This window comes from Drosophila bipectinata, chromosome 3R (genome assembly GCF_030179905.1).
Source record: "Drosophila bipectinata strain 14024-0381.07 chromosome 3R, DbipHiC1v2, whole genome shotgun sequence".
NCBI classification, from domain to species: domain Eukaryota; kingdom Metazoa; phylum Arthropoda; class Insecta; order Diptera; family Drosophilidae; genus Drosophila; species Drosophila bipectinata.
Genome location: NC_091739.1, coordinates 13,192,073 through 13,208,575, shown reverse-complemented (window position 1 = coordinate 13,208,575; position 16,503 = coordinate 13,192,073). Strand labels below are relative to the sequence as shown.

The window sequence follows — 16,503 nt, the reverse complement described above, 5'->3', positions numbered from 1 at the left end:
CCCTGGCATACAAACTCCCAAATTCAAATTATTTTATGTAACGGTCAACAGAGTTGCCAGACTATTAAGTGCTTCAACCGCGCTCTATTAGGGCTGAAAATAAATGGTACTGTTCGCATGATAAGTTCGCATGTTTTAAATAAAATTATTCTTGAGAAACACACATCCATCCCCTACTTGAGTTAAAAATATATTTTATCTTTTTATAGTTTCCTAACATTTGGTGTTGCCAAACATTTATGTCGATATTTATATCGAAATATCGATTGAATAGTAAGAAAATACCGAATGCAGATGGCGCTGCGGTAGACTATGAAAATACCAGAAAGCAGATGGCTCTCGGATTAATAGTCTCCTAATTTTTATTAATTTCTCTGAAAAATCGCGTTCAAATTGTGTCTAGTGCAATTAGCTTTCGTACGGCGTGCCTTGGAGCATCGAAAAATCGCTTTTCCAACTGCGAAAGCAGAGAAAGGGAGCTCAAAGGGGAACTGCGAAAAAGTTTTTTGCTTTGTTGTACTCATTGACAATGAGAGAGCGAGACGGCAGCTGCCCAGTGTGTCTCTAACCAAAAAAAACAAAACAAAGGGGAGACAAAGGATAGAAACCCCGAAAAAGACACACATACACGCACATCCACTTGCAATAAGCGTGTAGCCGACAGACAAACGGAAACAAATGGAGTGCCCCGGAGTCCGGAAATAGAAGAAATCCACGGATAAGACACGCTGATCCAGTTTCCCAGTGCTTTGCGCGATCCCAATAGTGAAGGGGAACGAAAACTCGTCGCCAAACCCTGTGCATGTGTGTGTGTGGTATTGGTCGTGTGTGTATGCGTGTGCATATGGGGTTGGAAAACCGTGAAAAGTCATCGTCTCAAGCGTAAAACTCACTCACCGGGATCAGGGACTAGATAAAGAGACAATGCCGAGTGCCTCGTTCACCTCGTCGCGCACCTACGTGCGCCGCTCCCGTCGGAAAGGAGCCAATCGGATCGCCATGCCCAACCGGCCGTCGGGCAACATAATGGACCCCATGCTGCAGCAGAATGTATCCGCCGCGGCGGGTGCTGGGTCCGGACCCAGTACATCGGGTGCCAGTGGTTCCAGCAATGCCAACGCCTCCACCAGCAGCAGCAGTGCAGCAGCCGGAACTGCAGCGGCTCCACCTGCCCCTGCCGTCGCCTCTGGTTCGTCGGAGTACTTTGACAGTGGGCAAGGCAGCAGTAGCAATGCCAGTGGTGGTGCATCAGGAGCAAGCTCCTCTGGGCTGGCGGCCATTGTTTATAACGCCCTACAAATGATGGACACAACGGAGAACTCGGGCGCCGGCAGCAGTGGAGCAGCCAGTTCCACACCGCCAGTTTCATCATCTTCCAAGTCCACCTGCGCCACAGCCACAGCCGGATCCAGTACGGCGTCAACCTCCGCTGCCGCAGCCGCAGCAGCTTCGGCAGGTTCTGCCTCCAGTAGTCACCAGAGCCCGTACGACTTGCGCCGCAAGATCTCCTCCAGCAGCCATGAGCAGTGGCCGACCTCCTCCTCGACCGCCGTGCTCGTCGGACCCTCGAGCAGCTCGCCGCCGCTGGTGAATCCCGGCGCCTCGCCCTCCAGCTCCTCGTCGTCCTCCTCGACATCGTCGTCGTCGTCCGGATCATCGTCGTCGTCGAGCTCTAGCTCCTCGGCATCTTCGGCCAATGTCCAGGCTCCATCGACCAGTGCCACCTTCCCCGTGAACAATGCTCCGACCACTGGAGCCACGCTGGCGCAGCCGCCGAACGTGCACAGCTCGGTGCCGCAGCAGCATTGTGGGGCCCTGCCCGTGGGAGCTGCCATCGAAGACAACAACTACATGCTGCCCGCCCGAAAGCGGTCTCGCCGCCTCTACACCCAAAGCGGAGAAATGGGTGCCACAGCAGGTGGCGCGTCGGGAGAAGCTTCAGGGGCTGGAACGTCGGCATCTGGAAGCACAGGATGTGCCCCTACGGCGGCCCAGTACCTTCAGTACGAGCTGCCCGACGAGGTGCTGCTGGCCATATTCTCCTATCTGATGGAGCAGGACCTGTGCCGCCTGGCGCTCGTCTGCAAGCGATTCAATACCATTGCCAACGACACTGAGCTTTGGAAGAGGCTCTACCAGTCTGTCTTTGAATACGACCTGCCGCTCTTCAACCCGGAACTGTGCAAGTTCGTCTTCGAGAAGCCGGAGGAGTCGGAATACGCCAATCCATGGAAGGAGAGCTTCCGGCAGCTGTACCGTGGCGTCCATGTGCGTCCGGGCTACCAAGAGCGCCGCTGCTCTGGTCGCAGCATTGTCTTCTTCAACACTATCCAGGCGGCTCTGGACTACCCCGAGGACCGGGCTGCCGCCGGAGCCTTTGCATCAGCCGGCGCTGGCGCCGGCAATGTGTCTGCTGGGCTCTCGAACACTAGTGCCTCGGCTGGTGGCGCCGGAGGAGGTGGTGCCAGTGTTAATGCACTTGTCAACATCTACGAGGAGCAAGTAGCCCCCACCGAGCATCCCGGCCCGCTGATATTCCTCCATGCCGGCCACTACAAGGGCGAGTATCTATTCATAGACTCTGATGTGGCGCTTGTAGGAGCTGCACCCGGCAACGTGGCAGAGTCCGTGATCCTGGAACGGGAGGCCGGCTCCACGGTGATGTTTGTGGAAGGAGCCAAGTACGCCTATGTGGGCTACCTAACGCTCAAGTTCTCGCCAGAAGTTACCTCAACGGTGTCGCATCACAAACACTACTGCCTGGACATTGGCGAGAACTGCTCCCCCACCGTGGACAACTGCATCATCCGATCCACCTCGGTGGTGGGTGCAGCTGTGTGCGTGGGAGGCGTCAACGCCAATCCTGTCATCCGGAACTGCGACATAAGCGACTGCGAGAACGTCGGCTTGTATGTCACCGACTACGCCCAAGGCACCTACGAGCACAATGAGATTAGTCGGAACGCCCTGGCCGGTATTTGGGTGAAGAACTTTGCCAGCCCCATAATGCGGGAGAACCACATCCACCACGGTCGCGACGTGGGCATTTTCACCTTTGAAAATGGAATGGTGAGTAGCAATCCAGATTTAAAAATAGATCCCCCTCTTTAGGCTCTAAATTATCCCACTATTCTATTTTTTAGGGATACTTTGAGAAGAATGACATCCACAACAACCGTATTGCCGGCTTCGAAGTCAAGGCCGGAGCCAATCCCACTGTGGTTAAGTGCGAGATCCATCATGGACAGACGGGCGGTATCTACGTTCATGAGAATGGGCTCGGCCAGTTTATTGAAAATCGCATTCACTCGAATAACTTTGCAGGTAGGAGCGTTTTTCCCCACAAACCCTTCAATTTTTTCAAAACAATTACTTTCTTATCTTCAAGGTGTGTGGATAACATCGAATAGTAACCCCACCATCCGCAAAAATGAAATATACAACGGCCACCAGGGTGGAGTATACATATTTGGCGAAGGTCGCGGGCTCATCGAGCACAACAACATATACGGCAATGCGCTGGCCGGGATTCAGATTCGCACCAATAGCGATCCTATTGTGAGGCACAACAAGATCCATCATGGCCAGCACGGCGGCATCTATGTGCACGAGAAGGGTCAGGGGCTGATTGAGGAGAACGAAGTCTATTCCAATACACTGGCTGGGGTGTGGATCACAACGGGTAGCACGCCGGTGTTGAGGCGGAATCGCATCCACTCGGGCAAGCAGGTGGGCGTGTACTTCTACGACAACGGGCATGGGAAGCTGGAGGACAACGACATCTTCAATCATCTGTACTCCGGAGTGCAGATCCGTACAGGCAGCAATCCTGTGATACGGGGCAACAAGATTTGGGGCGGTCAGAACGGGGGAGTCCTCGTCTACAACGGCGGTCTGGGGCTGCTGGAGCAAAACGAGATCTTCGACAACGCCATGGCGGGAGTGTGGATAAAAACAGACTCGAATCCAACGCTGAAACGGAACAAGATTTACGATGGCCGGGATGGCGGCATCTGCATCTTCAACGGCGGCAAGGGCATTCTCGAGGAAAATGACATTTTCCGAAACACCCAGGCCGGCGTTCTCATCTCGACGCAATCGCATCCGATCCTGCGGCGCAATCGCATCTACGATGGCCAGGCAGCTGGGGTGGAGATCACAAACAATGCCACCGCCACGCTGGAGCACAACCAAATTTTCAAGAACAAGTTTGGTGGGCTGTGCCTGGCCAGCGGCGTCCAGCCCATTACCCGCGGCAACAACATCTTCAACAATGAGGATGAGGTGGAAAAGGCCGTCTCCAGTGGGCAGTGCCTGTACAAGATCAGCAGCTACACCTCCTTCCCCATGCACGACTTCTATCGCTGCCAAACCTGCAATACAACCGACCGCAATGCCATCTGCGTGAACTGCATCAAGAATTGTCATGCTGGCCATGACGTGGAGTTTATCCGACACGACAGGTAAGTTTTTAAAGAAACACCCAACAGCATAAAGCTAAAATCGATTTGAATTATAGATTCTTTTGCGACTGCGGTGCTGGCACCCTGTCCAACCAGTGTCAACTGCAAGGCGAACCCACACAGGACACAGACACACTCTATGACTCCGCGGCACCCATGGAATCGCACACTCTAATGGTCAACTAGGCATCTGAATCACAATCTACTATCTTAAGCTATACATATATCTATACTATATAAGTTCAAAGGCCAGCTCTCAATTCTCAATCGCACATCTCACATGTTGCTGTAAATATTCGAAGAAAGAAAAACACAAAAATCAAGAGAAAACTCAAGAAATAATACAATTAATTGTATGTAAATAATAACTTAATATTCTTGCGTTCAAAATTTAACTCAATGTGCAATTTAGTTTAAAAACAAGAAACTCAAATGAAACGTTTCCAATTTTTTAACTGACCGTGGAAAGTTGACACAATTCGTAGAAAGGACAAAAATTTTAATATTTGTTTTTTAGTTTCTATTTATGTCACAACGAATGAAAAAGCTGAATATGGAAAGCTGAATGATAACCAATTTTAATTACACAATGCATTTGTTTATACGACGAAATGTTGTTAACGAAGGAGGAGCGAGATCCTCTCGAGCCCCAGTGAAGAACAATTTTTGTAATCTAGACTAGTAGGGATTTTAAAATTACATCAATTAACAATTAAAGTTAATTTTAAGCGGTAGCTATTAATACACATTTGGTCGCAGTGTCATTGTCACGGCCACTGGACTAACAACAATTCGAAGAAAGCAATTCTAAGTATTAACAAATTTAGATTAGCGGCAGCCAATGCTTCAGCAAAAAACCTATAAATTAGTAAAAAACCAGAAAACAAAAAAAAAAAAAAAAACATTAAATTAAAAACTTAATAACAAAAATAACCAAGCGAATCTATGCGAATTCTATAATGAAAACAGCACACGGACAAGATACAAAATCAAAAGCCTTTGCGTAAAAATACCAAGCAATATTTCATGTCTAAATGTTGTAGAACAAATTTTGTAGCTCAAACGTATGTAAACCGGAAGAAATAGCAACAAACAAACAAAAGCCATGTGTCATTTTAGCCATGTAAGTTGAGAATCAGTTTAGTTTAGTATTAGTTGTAGTTTGTCTTCGGGCCGAGTATTCGAATTATGCAAATCACTTATCATTTAAGTCTGTAGTGTAGGCCTAAGCCCTCCCCCCCCTAATTCAAAACTATGCATATATGACATTATCCGATAACTGTGTCTGGAATAAGTATTTTTGTTTTTATTGCCTAACATATTTATTTATGTTTGTTTGCCTGTTTATCAATATTTTTTTTTTCTTAAAGGTTACTTTTTGTAGTTCCATCAGATAACCCCCCATACATATATACAGCATACTATATGAAATATTCAAGCATCAAGAGTGTATTGTTTTTCGATTCGAACATGGCACACACCTATATGCATACATATATATATTTATATATATATATATATATACGACTATACTATGTAGAGATTGATTTTAATGTGTTACTATGCAAGCTAATAACGTCGTCGCCCTTGACTTGGACAAACCACTAATTATTATACATACTTATATATATATATACACAAGGAATAAGCTAATAATATTTGAAATTTGACAAAAAAAATGGCGTCTTATTTTATTTTTGGTATAACTTGGAATGAATATATATATTTTATTTAGGACACGCACAGGGATCCTGGTTTCTCCTCTCGTTCTCCTTGAAGCGCAGCAGGGTGACGATGTGCTCGTGATTGGCCGCCTTGGCGTAGTCCATTGGCGACATGCCCAGCTCGTCCTTTAAAAGTGGATTCTTGTAGTACGGCAGCAAGTACTCCACCGCTTCGTGGATACCCAACTGGCAGGCGTAGTGCAGAGCCGTACGACCCGTGCGATCGGCTAGAGTAACATCAGCCCCGGCCAGCCGGAAAGATTCCAGCCGCTTCACCTTTCCGCGTTCGGTCAGGGCACGCAGCAGCTCCGCCTGCACCAGCGGGGGATCACACAGCTTGGCTCCGTTCTTCAACAGTGCCAGAATGACGTCGTGGTTGTCCGTATCAATGGCCTCGTGGAGCGGGGTCCTATTGAAGCGATCCTGCACATTCAAAGGACACCCGGCCGATATTAGGTAGCACACGCAATTCAGCTTTCCCAGGTAGCAGGCCAGGTGGAGTGCAGTGCGTCCATCTTCGTTCCTGTCGCAGAGATCTGCACCGTACTGCTGGAGATCAGCCATTTTTTGGGTGTCTCCCTGGGTGACAGCGGCGGCCACCAATGCCGGATAGAAGGTAGAACACATTTGCTCCTTCTCCAAGGACGTGGACATGTGCAGGGTGCGAGCCACACCCTCGATAAGGTCGATGTCGTTTATCTTGGGCACCTTATTGGTGGTAAGCTCGCCGCGCAGACTCAGCACCAATACCTTCTTCTTGTTGACCAAATCCCATTCCGGTTTACCCAACACGTAGGCCAGTTTGGTGAAGGCGGCCTCCTGGGTCATATCATGACCTGAGATCACACCTATTTCGGACAGCACGGAGCCCGATGCATAAGCTGAGCTGACCATTCCAGCGGAACACTGGGTGACGTTCACAATGATGACCTCCCTGAGAACAGCCTCTCGAAGCTCATCCAATAATTCTTCGCGATCGGCAGGAAAGTTTCCGGCCCCATACGTCTGGAGCACCACTCCCTTGATCGGTTCTTTCAAAGATTCCTTCAAGGTGGCGACCGTTATGCCCGGATAGATGCGAATCATGCCCACATTCTCTTCCAAATTGCAAAAGAGTGAAAACTTGTTCACCGTGCATGGCCGGAAGATTTGGCGACTGTTGATCTCAATCTTTACATTCATCTTTCCCAGCGCGGGCAGATTGGGTGAGTCGAGGGCGTGGAAGGAGTCGGCGTTTACTTTTGTGGTGCGGCAGCCACGCAGGAGCTTGTTACCGAAGAACACCATCACTTCCGGAATGTTGAAATTACTCGCAATGAGGAGGGAGCCCAAGAAGTTGTCCCTCCCGTCGGACCGGGGATCGAAGATCGAAATCTGTGCTCCAGTAACCACCACGGGCTTATTAAGGTTTTCCAACATAAATGCCAACGCGGAGGCTGTATATGCCAGGGTATCCGTCCCGTGAAGAATAACAAAACCATCGTAAGAACACATTTTAATCTGGAGATTTAAAAAGAACTGGAATTATCTGTAAAGATAGTTAGTTGGGAAAACTTACGGCCACCTCCTTGGCTATCTTCTGCCAGTCCCCCATTCCCATACAGCTGGAATCTAACAAAGGATTAAACTCAACTACATCGTATAGGACACGATATGGCATATCTGGGAGCATTGGCAAAGCTATAAAGTTTTCCGCTTTATAGCTCTGGTCATTGCAGGTCGGGTATTCGGTGAGCCGTTTACAAAAAATGTTGGGTACACAAACCAAATCTGAGTGAGGAATAAGAATCACTATTAGTTGATAAGATCGGCATACCACTTCACCCACCTCCGTTTTCATTTCTTATCATTCCAATTGTTCCTCCCACGAAGATGACATGAACACGGGCCTCTTTCTTGCGGCATGTACAGATTTTCTCGGCCATTTTGGGAGTTGCCAAAAGTTTGCGACTAACAACAAAAAAATTTAGAAAAAATTTAGAATTTTTAGCCGAAAGAAGCAGAGCCAAAGCTCTACACTGAACTGTCAAAACAATTTTAAATTTATAAACGGGACTATCTGACAGTCAAAGCTAAAGGCTATTCAGTTCAATTTTAACAATAACTATCTATTCAATAGAATTAAGAAATAATAAATAGAAAACTTGGCCAACAATATCCAATTACAATGCAATGTATCATTTAAAAATATTTAATTTCCCGCCATATAAAAAACCCGTTGTTAAAATAGTGTGGCCAGTCGGACAAAGTGGATGTGAAAATAGTGGTGGTAGTTTTGAGGTAGTTTTTTTTATTTGAAACAATGAAAGAAAAAAAAAAAGCTTACAGATTTGTAAACATTAATTAACACTTAAGAACATGGTAATTAAAACTCTTAATAATTGTGTAGTAATAGTATAGTCCAGCACACTTGCCAAACCGTGACTTGTGACTGACTGCGTGACTGCGTAATAAAGTACTTATCGCCCATCCCTAGTTTCAGATTGCAGTGCAACAAATAATAAATAAATAAATACCCCAGCAGAGAGCATTAAACGAATAAATTGCACCCCCGCAGCGCGTCTAGTGGTCTCGGGCACAAAATCTAGAGTTATCTCTGTGACTATTGGGTTGGTGGCTGCCAGTGCTTCTGCTGACACAGTCGCAGAAGCAGTAGCGTCGTAGCTGGCTGGAGTGCTGGAACACAGAAGAAGCCACACAAATAGAATATATTTAGAGAGCTGCTCGGTGGGCCCCGTCCGATCCCCGGGGGGATCGGAGCGCCATGTCCTACTTTATGCATGCGGCGAGCAGCGACTTGGTCAACCTCAACGTGGGCGGGCAACGGTAAGAACAAAGAACTACATAGTTTAAACGACTACTGCAGCTACGGATGATGACGCATGCAATCTCCATCTCGCCCCCCGTAGCTTTTCGACGTCGCGACAAACGCTTACGTGGATCCCGGACACCTTCTTCACGGCCCTGCTCAGCGGACGGATTTCCAGCCTGAGGGATGAGCACAACGCCATCTTTATCGACCGTGATCCGACCCTGTTTTCCATAATCCTCAACTACCTGAGGACCAAGGACATAGACATCAAGAACTGTGAGATTCGAGCTTTGCGGCATGAGGCAGAGTACTATGGCATCACACCTCTGACCAAACGCCTGGCCCTCTGCGAGGACCTCAACCATTCGTCCTGCGGCGATGTCCTGTTTTACGGATTCCTGGCTGCACCGGCCATGCCATCCAACGAGACCGTGCCGGCAGCATCCATTGATGAGCAGCAGCCCTCTACTTCGTCAAGTCGACCTGGGTCTATGGTGCGAGTTCCGGAACCGTCGCGTTCCTCCCACTCGCGCAACTCATCGTGGGACTTGCGTTTGGGTCGCACTGGAAGCAGCGGAGCTGGATCGAATGCACCAGCTCCTATGCTACACTCGAGGAACCCTTCAATGGACTTTATGCGACATTCGCGTAACTCCTCGGCAGATTTAAACAAGGTCTTTCGAAACGAGGTGGGAATGGTCTTCAGTCCCACACAGAGCTCCCACTGGGTGGACCCGATGCGGGTGCAGATAATAAAGGCGCACCAGAACTGGATTGCCGTGGCCTACGCTCACTTTGTGACCTGCTATCGGGTCAAGGATTCCAACGGCTGGCAGCAGGTTTTCACGTCGCCCCACATCGACGCCACCATCGAGCGGATTGCCATTAACTCGAAGGTAAACACATCCACGGCAGAGCCAATACCCAGCAAGATGGTAGCCATTTCGTACGGCAGCCAGATCCGATTGTGGAGCATTCAGGATGGCGGTCAAAAGACGGACATTGGAACCTTCAACTTGAACGTGAGGGTGGAGTACTTGTTTTTCATCGGCAGCCAGCTGGTAGCCCTGTCTTCGTCGGGAAAGATCGGCGTCTGGCACGCCATGACACAACATTGGCAGATCCAAGACCTGGTCCCTGTGCTTTCGTTCGACTCGGCTGGCTCGTTCCTGCTGCTTGGATGCAACAACGGGTCCATTTACTACATTGACATGCAAAAGTTCCCACTTCGCATGAAGGACAACGATCTGCTGGTCACCGAGCTGTACAAGGACATCACCCTGGATCCCATCACGGCCATCTCGGTGTATCTCACTCCAAAGACCTCCAGCATTAGTGGAAACTGGATCGAAATAGCCTACGGCACCAAGTCGGGCGCCGTTCGCATCATCGTCCAACATCCCGAAACAGCAGGACACGGGCCCCATCTCTTCGAGACCTTCTTTGTGCACCAGAGTCCCGTCACCAAGGTCATGCTCTCCGAAAAGTATCTGGTGTCTGTATGCAGTGAGTACCATCATGTGCGCACCTGGAGCCTGACCCGCTTCCGGGGAATGCTATCCACCCAGCCAGGCTCCACACCGGAGGCATCCTTCAAGATTGTGTCACTGGAAGCCACCGATACCAGCTACAGCTATGCGGCTGGGAACGATTTTGGGCCGTACGGGGACTACGATGAGATGATTTTCGTCCAAAAGGTGGTGCCCGAAACAGACCAGCTGTACGTGCGACTGGCTTCCAAGGGAGATCGCGTGTGCGTCATTCGGTCGGTGGATAGCTCGACAATTTCAGCGTTCTGTGTGCACGAGTGCGAGGTATCGTCGCGCATGGGATCACGATTTATACTCACGGGTCACTGCAATGGCGCCATCCAAATGTGGGACCTGACCACGGCCCTGCTACTCTCCAAGGACAAGCCCCAGCAGAAAACCAATGGCGGACCCGACACTAATGAGCTTCTCCGCCTACTTGACCAGTGTGAAATCAGCAATTCATCATGCTCAACACCTTGTATGTCGCCGTGTCTATCAGTTGTGGGCAACGGCTCTGGACTGGCCTCCTCCATCGCCCGGATGAAGGCTAGCAATATTGCGCTGCTTAACCGTGAACCGGCTCTGGCAGCGCAGATGCCGATGCAGCCTCCTGCCCAGCAACCGGCTGTTCCGCCACAAGTGGCACCTGCCCTCCCAGCCGAGGCAGTGGTGGCGGCAGCAGCGGCTGTCCTCCCGATGGCTGATAACAACAACGAATGAGACGTGGAAGCGGCTGCTTGGTCGGCGCTTGTCGGGCGCGTTTCTTCATTCACTTTTCACAGGTGTAGCTTGATCTTCGACTATCAATTTATATTGCTGCAGTTCGTCGTGTGCACCCTACTCTACGTGTGGGTGTCGCGGCTCACCAAGGGCCTATAACGACGCACTGCAGCCACCGGCATTTACCCAATCAAATAATCTCCATTCTAAGTGCTCGATGTACCCCCTATTCCCCCTTGTTTAATGTGTGAAATTGTGGATCGTTCAGTTAGTTTTAAAATGAGAAATGCCTTTGTTCTAGTTAAAGTTATTAAAGTTAGTTAAACGAACCATAGTTAAAACAATGTAAACCAGAGTATAAGACTTTTACAAGCGATCTATAATTAGCACAAATCTTAACAGTTGTTCCACCTGGAGTGTTATTCCAAGCCTAATTATCTTAAGATCGAAACTGGATTAGATTCGTTGGTGCCCAGTACAAAAAATGACCGAAATGCATGTCCATAAATAAGTTCTTTGTTCTCCAACCACTCAGACAGGTGTCTGGGTTAGATTGTGGCGTATGTATATCTCTATAAATCAATCCTGGTGGAACAACTCACATCAACATTGGTCTGCCTTGTTGCAACCCGTAAACAACTATACATATGCAATATTAATAAAAATAATTATACAAATATCAGAATATCAAAAAAGAAATGCCTTTGTTTTGTGATTCATCAATAATTTATTGAACATTTTATCTTAGTTTCTTGATGGTTGTTAAATACTTGGAAGTGTTCCATTAACATTTATAAAATACAAATACTTGGCTTGCCTTCTCGTGGGTATGTGTTGTTGTATAGTATATTCGTGTATATCCTACGCCTATATACCGGACGACATCAGTAAAGTAAAAAAAGCAGCAAAAACGCCAAAACATATAAAAATATATATAATATACATCTTATTACATTATCATATTATATAGTAGCTATGTCCCCACATGATCTTTCGAAATATCATTGCCAACGTCCGTTCTGGGCTTATCAATTTAAACAAGTGGCGGCGGCGTGTCAAGAGAGCCGTCTTCCTTCAATTTACCTAAAATAGGACGCACTGGTACTGAGATAGAATAATCAAATCGAGTGGATAGTTGGATTCTTGTTGGAGCGAATACCCACCCTCGCTCGGAAGCAATTGGCCGGTCGAGCCGGTCATTTGGTCGATCGGTCAATCGGTCATTCATACAAATAGTTTGTACACAAAGTGAACCTAAACCTAAAGCTATATCTAAATGGGCGAACCGATATCAAGCTTTGCCGCATAATGGGATAAATGGGATCTCTCTGGGATCAATGACCCTCTGCTCTGGTGACTGCAATCTAAGACTGCCATTTTGTAACTACTATTTATGCGTGTGTGTCGAATGGATGATATGTGCGTGAAGAATTGCTAAGCAAAAAAACTGATTATGGGAGGAGTGGGGAAGGAGATCCAGTTAATCGTCTACACATGGAAGTAGTCGTCCACCAGTAACTGCTCGCTGGGCGTGGATGTCGCTCCGCTCAGCGGACTGCTCGCCTGTGTGGTTGTCCCCGAATCTGCTTGCAGCGGCTCGTAGGCAGGCTCCATGCCACTGCTGGTAGTTGCAGTATTTCCGGACGTCAGGTAACACACCGACTCGTAATTGGGATCTGTTTCGCTACCCGTTCCCGTTAGGGATTCGTACTGAGACGTGCTGGTGGCCACCGTTGAAGAGTTGAGCGAGACAGAGTTGGTCGTGGAAATGGACGATGTGGTTGGCGAGGTGAGTGCCGCATTTTCCGCTATCCGAGCATAGTGATCCGTCTCGGCGGCCGCCTTCGTCTCTAAAATACTTGCATAGTTATGATTAGCATCTGCACCCGGTATCGTGCTGTATCCAGCTGCATCGGCGGATGCAGAAGGTCGCTTCTTCTCCAGCACTTTGGCGTAACCGTCATCGGAGTGGGCTCGGCTCTTGAGCACCTCGTAATTGGGATCATAGTCAGACTTCTTGGCCTCATCTTCGACAATAGGCGGGATGGGATGAAGTTGCTCGTAGCCGGGATCGTTGTTGCTGTTGCTGGATTTGGGTGGTTGGTTAGGAATAGTCTCATAGTGCTTTGTGCTGGCGCTGGCTACGATCGCCGTCGCTATTGTCACAGGCGGGACAATCGCTGAAAGTTTTTCAAAGGAAAACAAGAAGATTAGTAATATGCTTTCAATATAATCTTTCTACGTGGATTGCTAAAATATGTATTCCCAGAAGGATATACTAACCACGGCTACTTCCAAACAAAAACTCACGAAATTTTCGCCGTTTAAGTTGAACAAACACGGAAATATCTCATTTTGGCATATCAACTTAGTTTTGGGAAGGCATTTGAGAGGAGAGAGACAAGGAAAGACATAGATAGACAGGCAGATTAGGCATTAGGCCGGGATTAGTAATTGAGACGAGGTAGTAAGATTAGTGGATGATTAGCAAGGGCTTTAAAAATCTATAAACCAACCTCCTCCCTCCTGTTGGCGTTCCTTCTGCAGCATATTCGCGGCATAGCAGTCCGACTTTCGGTTCTCGTGCATCAACTGACCATCGGCTGGAATGGTCTCGTAGCCATGATCCTTGGCCGAGTAGCTATTGCTCCTACCCCGCCCCTTTTGTGCATCTACAATCTGAGCGGCTGCGCTATCCAGCGGGCTGACTCCCAAGGATTCTTGCTGCTGTTTCCTGGTGAGAATGGGCGAGCTGTTCTGCGATGATGGAGAGTTGCGCGAAAACTTGTGTTTCTTGATGACCTGAAGAATGGATTACTAGATTAGATTACCTCCAAGGTAGTTTGTGGTATAGTCTACTTACCTTCGCATACATGCCCTCGATATTTTTGTTGCTATCGCTTTCCTTTGAAGGACTGAGACTCTTGCTGTGCTTGCGCTGAGGCGAACTCTCCGTTGGCTCCGTTTCATGACCATCTCCACCCGCTTCAATTACCGAAATGACAGAATTGCGTCCGGAAGTCAAGTTGCTTATACTGCCAGCGTGCAGATGATGCGCCTGGCCACTCGATTTTGGTGTGGGAGGCAGGGGAGAATTGGCCTGCCGCTTTTCCGGCTTGGGCGAGCCGAGGTTGCACACGGAGGTGCTATTGTTGGATGACGAAGATGCCTGGCGTGAGTGCATCTGAGCCCGCAGACTATCGACATTCGGCGGCACTGGCACTCCATGATCCGTACCACCACTGATCGGCCTGTGGACCCCCCCACTGGGTCCACTAGATGTATTGGCGCTCGGAAGGCTTCTGCTGTTGTTGATCTCCACGGCTACAACTATGGGATTGACCTGCATGGGCTGGATTTGTGCGTAGGTCTCAGAGCCGCTGGTGTATATGTCGGCGGCATTGACCACATGACGGTTGTTAGGGTCCTCAATAGCTGCATAAGTTTCATCTGCCGTAAACAAAAATATAATACAGATGTTGCAACCAAAATGTAATTAGTTTAATGTACTCACCAGAATCGTCAGATACAGTCGCGTAGTGTGAGTCATTGACATCGCGTGACAGTGCTGGATTCCTAATAGACGGCTTTCCTGGTGGCTGTTGGGCTAAAATATTTGCCAGCGGTTCCCGCACGCTGATGCTTGTGTAACCCTCTGCAAGTAAGTAGATTAAGATATACTCATGACATCCTACGGCCATTAAGCTTACTCGACGAATCCTGCGAGTCCCCGCTAAAGTGCTGGTTTGCAATGGGCGGTGTCATGTATGGAAGATCCTGGCTGGCTGATATCATACCGGCTATAGCCGAGGCGGCTGGTATTTCAACTTGCGCTGGTGCTGTGTCATTGGGCTCTCTGGATCCTTCGCTGTGCTGAGAGGTACGATCGCCTGAGGAGCCGGCGACCACAGCCGCCGCCGCAGCTGCTGCCGAAGAGGCCTGGTGGGTTGTGTGGGAGGTGGAGGGAGCGTTGAGCTGCGCATACGGATGTTCGGTGCCCCGCACCTTGGCATAGTCATGAGGCAGACCCTTGACCCTCGAGTACGGCGAACTTACGTCATCCGCCTGGCTAATAGAGCTGTGCTGGGACACGCTGGTCTGCTTTTTCATACTGGGTTGGGCTGGGAAAAGGAGAAACCATTTGATAAGACCAAGAAGACTAGGATTCTTAATGCAACTTACGGCTCTGGCTACGGTCGTTGCGTGCATTCAGTAGTTGCTTGTCTGCCACTGTCTCGTACAGCTCCGATCCATTATCGTTGCTTTCGGCCACTGGAATGTCCGGTAAACTGCGATGAGCAGCAGTGCTGGATCTAAAAAGTGAGTACAGTGAGTTAGCATTGTTGGCCCTTTACTCTTTATGGGAAGAGCGGATAATCACCTCTTTTCGGAATCGGCATTGGATACTGTGGATGCATTAAGCTCCGCCTGGGACTCGCTGTTGCCCACTAGAGTGGTTACCACCACAACTTCGTCGGGATTCTTCAACTTGACCATACCCTCGACACCCATTAAGTCGTTTCTGCGTGCAGGGTGCAAAAAAGAAGTGATGAGAGTGTGTGATTAGTGGCACGGGTGCGTCCAACTGGAACTCGGCGGCAGAGAGAGACCCACTTTCACTCTCTCGCTTGCCAACACCGCCCTGGCATTTGGACTGAGGTTCAGGCCCTGATCCGAGGCAGGAAAGGATGCTTGCTACTTACTTGGGCATCCGTTTTTTGCAGCAGAGACACGCTCCCAGCATCACAATAAAAGTGAGCGTTAGGCAAATTGTCGCCAGGAGGTACGTGTAGGAGTTTTGGGCCTCCAGCGTTGTGGCCTCCACCATGCCCATGTCGCTGGTTGTACATACGCACTATGTACCCATTAGCACCAGCACTAGCTGCTGTACTTATGTATTTAATATTTTTCGCAAAGCTAAGCTATTATATTATTTTTTTCTTTGGTAGCTGACCACCAAACCAAACAGACAACAACAAGAAATGCAACTGGAATGCGGTCACACAAATACTGCCTGCATTTGGTATTTTTATACAAGTTTAAATACTAGCTACCTACTTTCAAAAAATATACCGACAATAATTCAAACCATCTTACGGATTAATAAATGTATGTACATAGATACTTTCTTTTTAAAAAATTTAGAAATTTTTTTAGAAAGTGCTTATCAAAAAAAAAACAAACTGCAACAATATAGCGTGCGCTAGGCCTCAAGCATTTTTCACATTTTGTAGAGGATCCTCTAGAAAATT

At 48.4% G+C, this 16,503-nt stretch overlaps 4 protein-coding genes across 5 annotated transcripts; 2 read left to right on the top strand and 2 right to left on the bottom strand.

Moving 5' to 3' along the window:
• Nucleotides 1-299: 299 nt before the first annotated feature.
• On the top strand, nucleotides 300-4,858 carry FBXO11 (F-box protein 11). Its single transcript, XM_043211789.2, has 4 exons — nucleotides 300-3,069; nucleotides 3,144-3,324; nucleotides 3,389-4,463; nucleotides 4,520-4,858. The coding sequence occupies exons 1-4, from the start codon at nucleotides 925-927 to the stop codon at nucleotides 4,647-4,649; spliced, it is 3,531 nt and encodes a 1,176-aa protein (XP_043067724.1). The 5' UTR covers nucleotides 300-924; the 3' UTR covers nucleotides 4,650-4,858.
• A 1,280-nt stretch (nucleotides 4,859-6,138) lies between these two features.
• LOC108129764 (L-asparaginase 1) lies at nucleotides 6,139-8,233 on the bottom strand. Its single transcript, XM_017247990.3, has 3 exons — nucleotides 8,016-8,233; nucleotides 7,746-7,957; nucleotides 6,139-7,687 (listed from the first exon to the last, which is right to left on the bottom strand). Exons 1-3 carry the CDS (start codon nucleotides 8,110-8,112, stop codon nucleotides 6,191-6,193), a joined length of 1,806 nt encoding a protein of 601 aa, XP_017103479.2. The 5' UTR covers nucleotides 8,113-8,233; the 3' UTR covers nucleotides 6,139-6,190.
• A 430-nt stretch (nucleotides 8,234-8,663) lies between these two features.
• Nucleotides 8,664-11,896, top strand: LOC108129771 (BTB/POZ domain-containing protein KCTD3). The gene is made up of 2 exons (XM_017248001.3): nucleotides 8,664-9,013; nucleotides 9,097-11,896. The coding sequence occupies exons 1-2, from the start codon at nucleotides 8,952-8,954 to the stop codon at nucleotides 11,249-11,251; spliced, it is 2,217 nt and encodes a 738-aa protein (XP_017103490.1). The 5' UTR covers nucleotides 8,664-8,951; the 3' UTR covers nucleotides 11,252-11,896.
• An 85-nt stretch (nucleotides 11,897-11,981) lies between these two features.
• LOC108129770 (serine-rich adhesin for platelets) lies at nucleotides 11,982-16,253 on the bottom strand. Of its 2 annotated transcripts, XR_011443236.1 has the most exons (9): nucleotides 15,955-16,253; nucleotides 15,633-15,773; nucleotides 15,434-15,564; nucleotides 14,962-15,372; nucleotides 14,766-14,906; nucleotides 14,115-14,701; nucleotides 13,768-14,053; nucleotides 13,535-13,618; nucleotides 13,359-13,431 (listed from the first exon to the last, which is right to left on the bottom strand). XR_011443236.1 is itself a non-coding variant. In XM_017247999.3 (8 exons), the coding sequence occupies exons 1-8, from the start codon at nucleotides 16,083-16,085 to the stop codon at nucleotides 12,740-12,742; spliced, it is 2,520 nt and encodes an 839-aa protein (XP_017103488.2). In that variant the 5' UTR covers nucleotides 16,086-16,253; the 3' UTR covers nucleotides 11,982-12,739. The 2 variants fall into 2 exon arrangements, 1 of the variants encoding a protein (XP_017103488.2); XM_017247999.3 differs by lacking the exon at nucleotides 13,535-13,618 and having other exon boundaries at nucleotides 11,982-13,431.
• Between the last annotated feature and the right edge of the window lie 250 nt (nucleotides 16,254-16,503).

Excerpts from the sequence above, each read along its gene's own strand:
- FBXO11 (XM_043211789.2), top strand. The coding sequence starts at position 925 with ATGCCGAGTGCCTCGTTCACCTCGTCGCGCACCTACGTGCGCCGCTCC. Across the intron at positions 3,070-3,143 it reads TCACCTTTGAAAATGGAATG|GGATACTTTGAGAAGAATGA; the intron begins GTGAGTAGCAAT and ends TCTATTTTTTAG. Across the intron at positions 3,325-3,388 it reads TCACTCGAATAACTTTGCAG|GTGTGTGGATAACATCGAAT; the intron begins GTAGGAGCGTTT and ends CTTATCTTCAAG.
- LOC108129764 (XM_017247990.3), bottom strand. The coding sequence starts at position 8,112 with ATGGCCGAGAAAATCTGTACATGCCGCAAGAAAGAGGCCCGTGTTCAT. Across the intron at positions 7,958-8,015 it reads GATAAGAAATGAAAACGGAG|ATTTGGTTTGTGTACCCAAC; the intron begins GTGGGTGAAGTG and ends TTCCTCACTCAG. Across the intron at positions 7,688-7,745 it reads AGATAGCCAAGGAGGTGGCC|ATTAAAATGTGTTCTTACGA; the intron begins GTAAGTTTTCCC and ends TTAAATCTCCAG.
- LOC108129771 (XM_017248001.3), top strand. The coding sequence starts at position 8,952 with ATGTCCTACTTTATGCATGCGGCGAGCAGCGACTTGGTCAACCTCAAC. Across the intron at positions 9,014-9,096 it reads CTCAACGTGGGCGGGCAACG|CTTTTCGACGTCGCGACAAA; the intron begins GTAAGAACAAAG and ends CGCCCCCCGTAG.
- LOC108129770 (XM_017247999.3), bottom strand. The coding sequence starts at position 16,085 with ATGGGCATGGTGGAGGCCACAACGCTGGAGGCCCAAAACTCCTACACG. Across the intron at positions 15,565-15,632 it reads AATGCCGATTCCGAAAAGAG|ATCCAGCACTGCTGCTCATC; the intron begins GTGATTATCCGC and ends CTCACTTTTTAG. Across the intron at positions 14,702-14,765 it reads GACTGTATCTGACGATTCTG|ATGAAACTTATGCAGCTATT; the intron begins GTGAGTACATTA and ends TGTTTACGGCAG.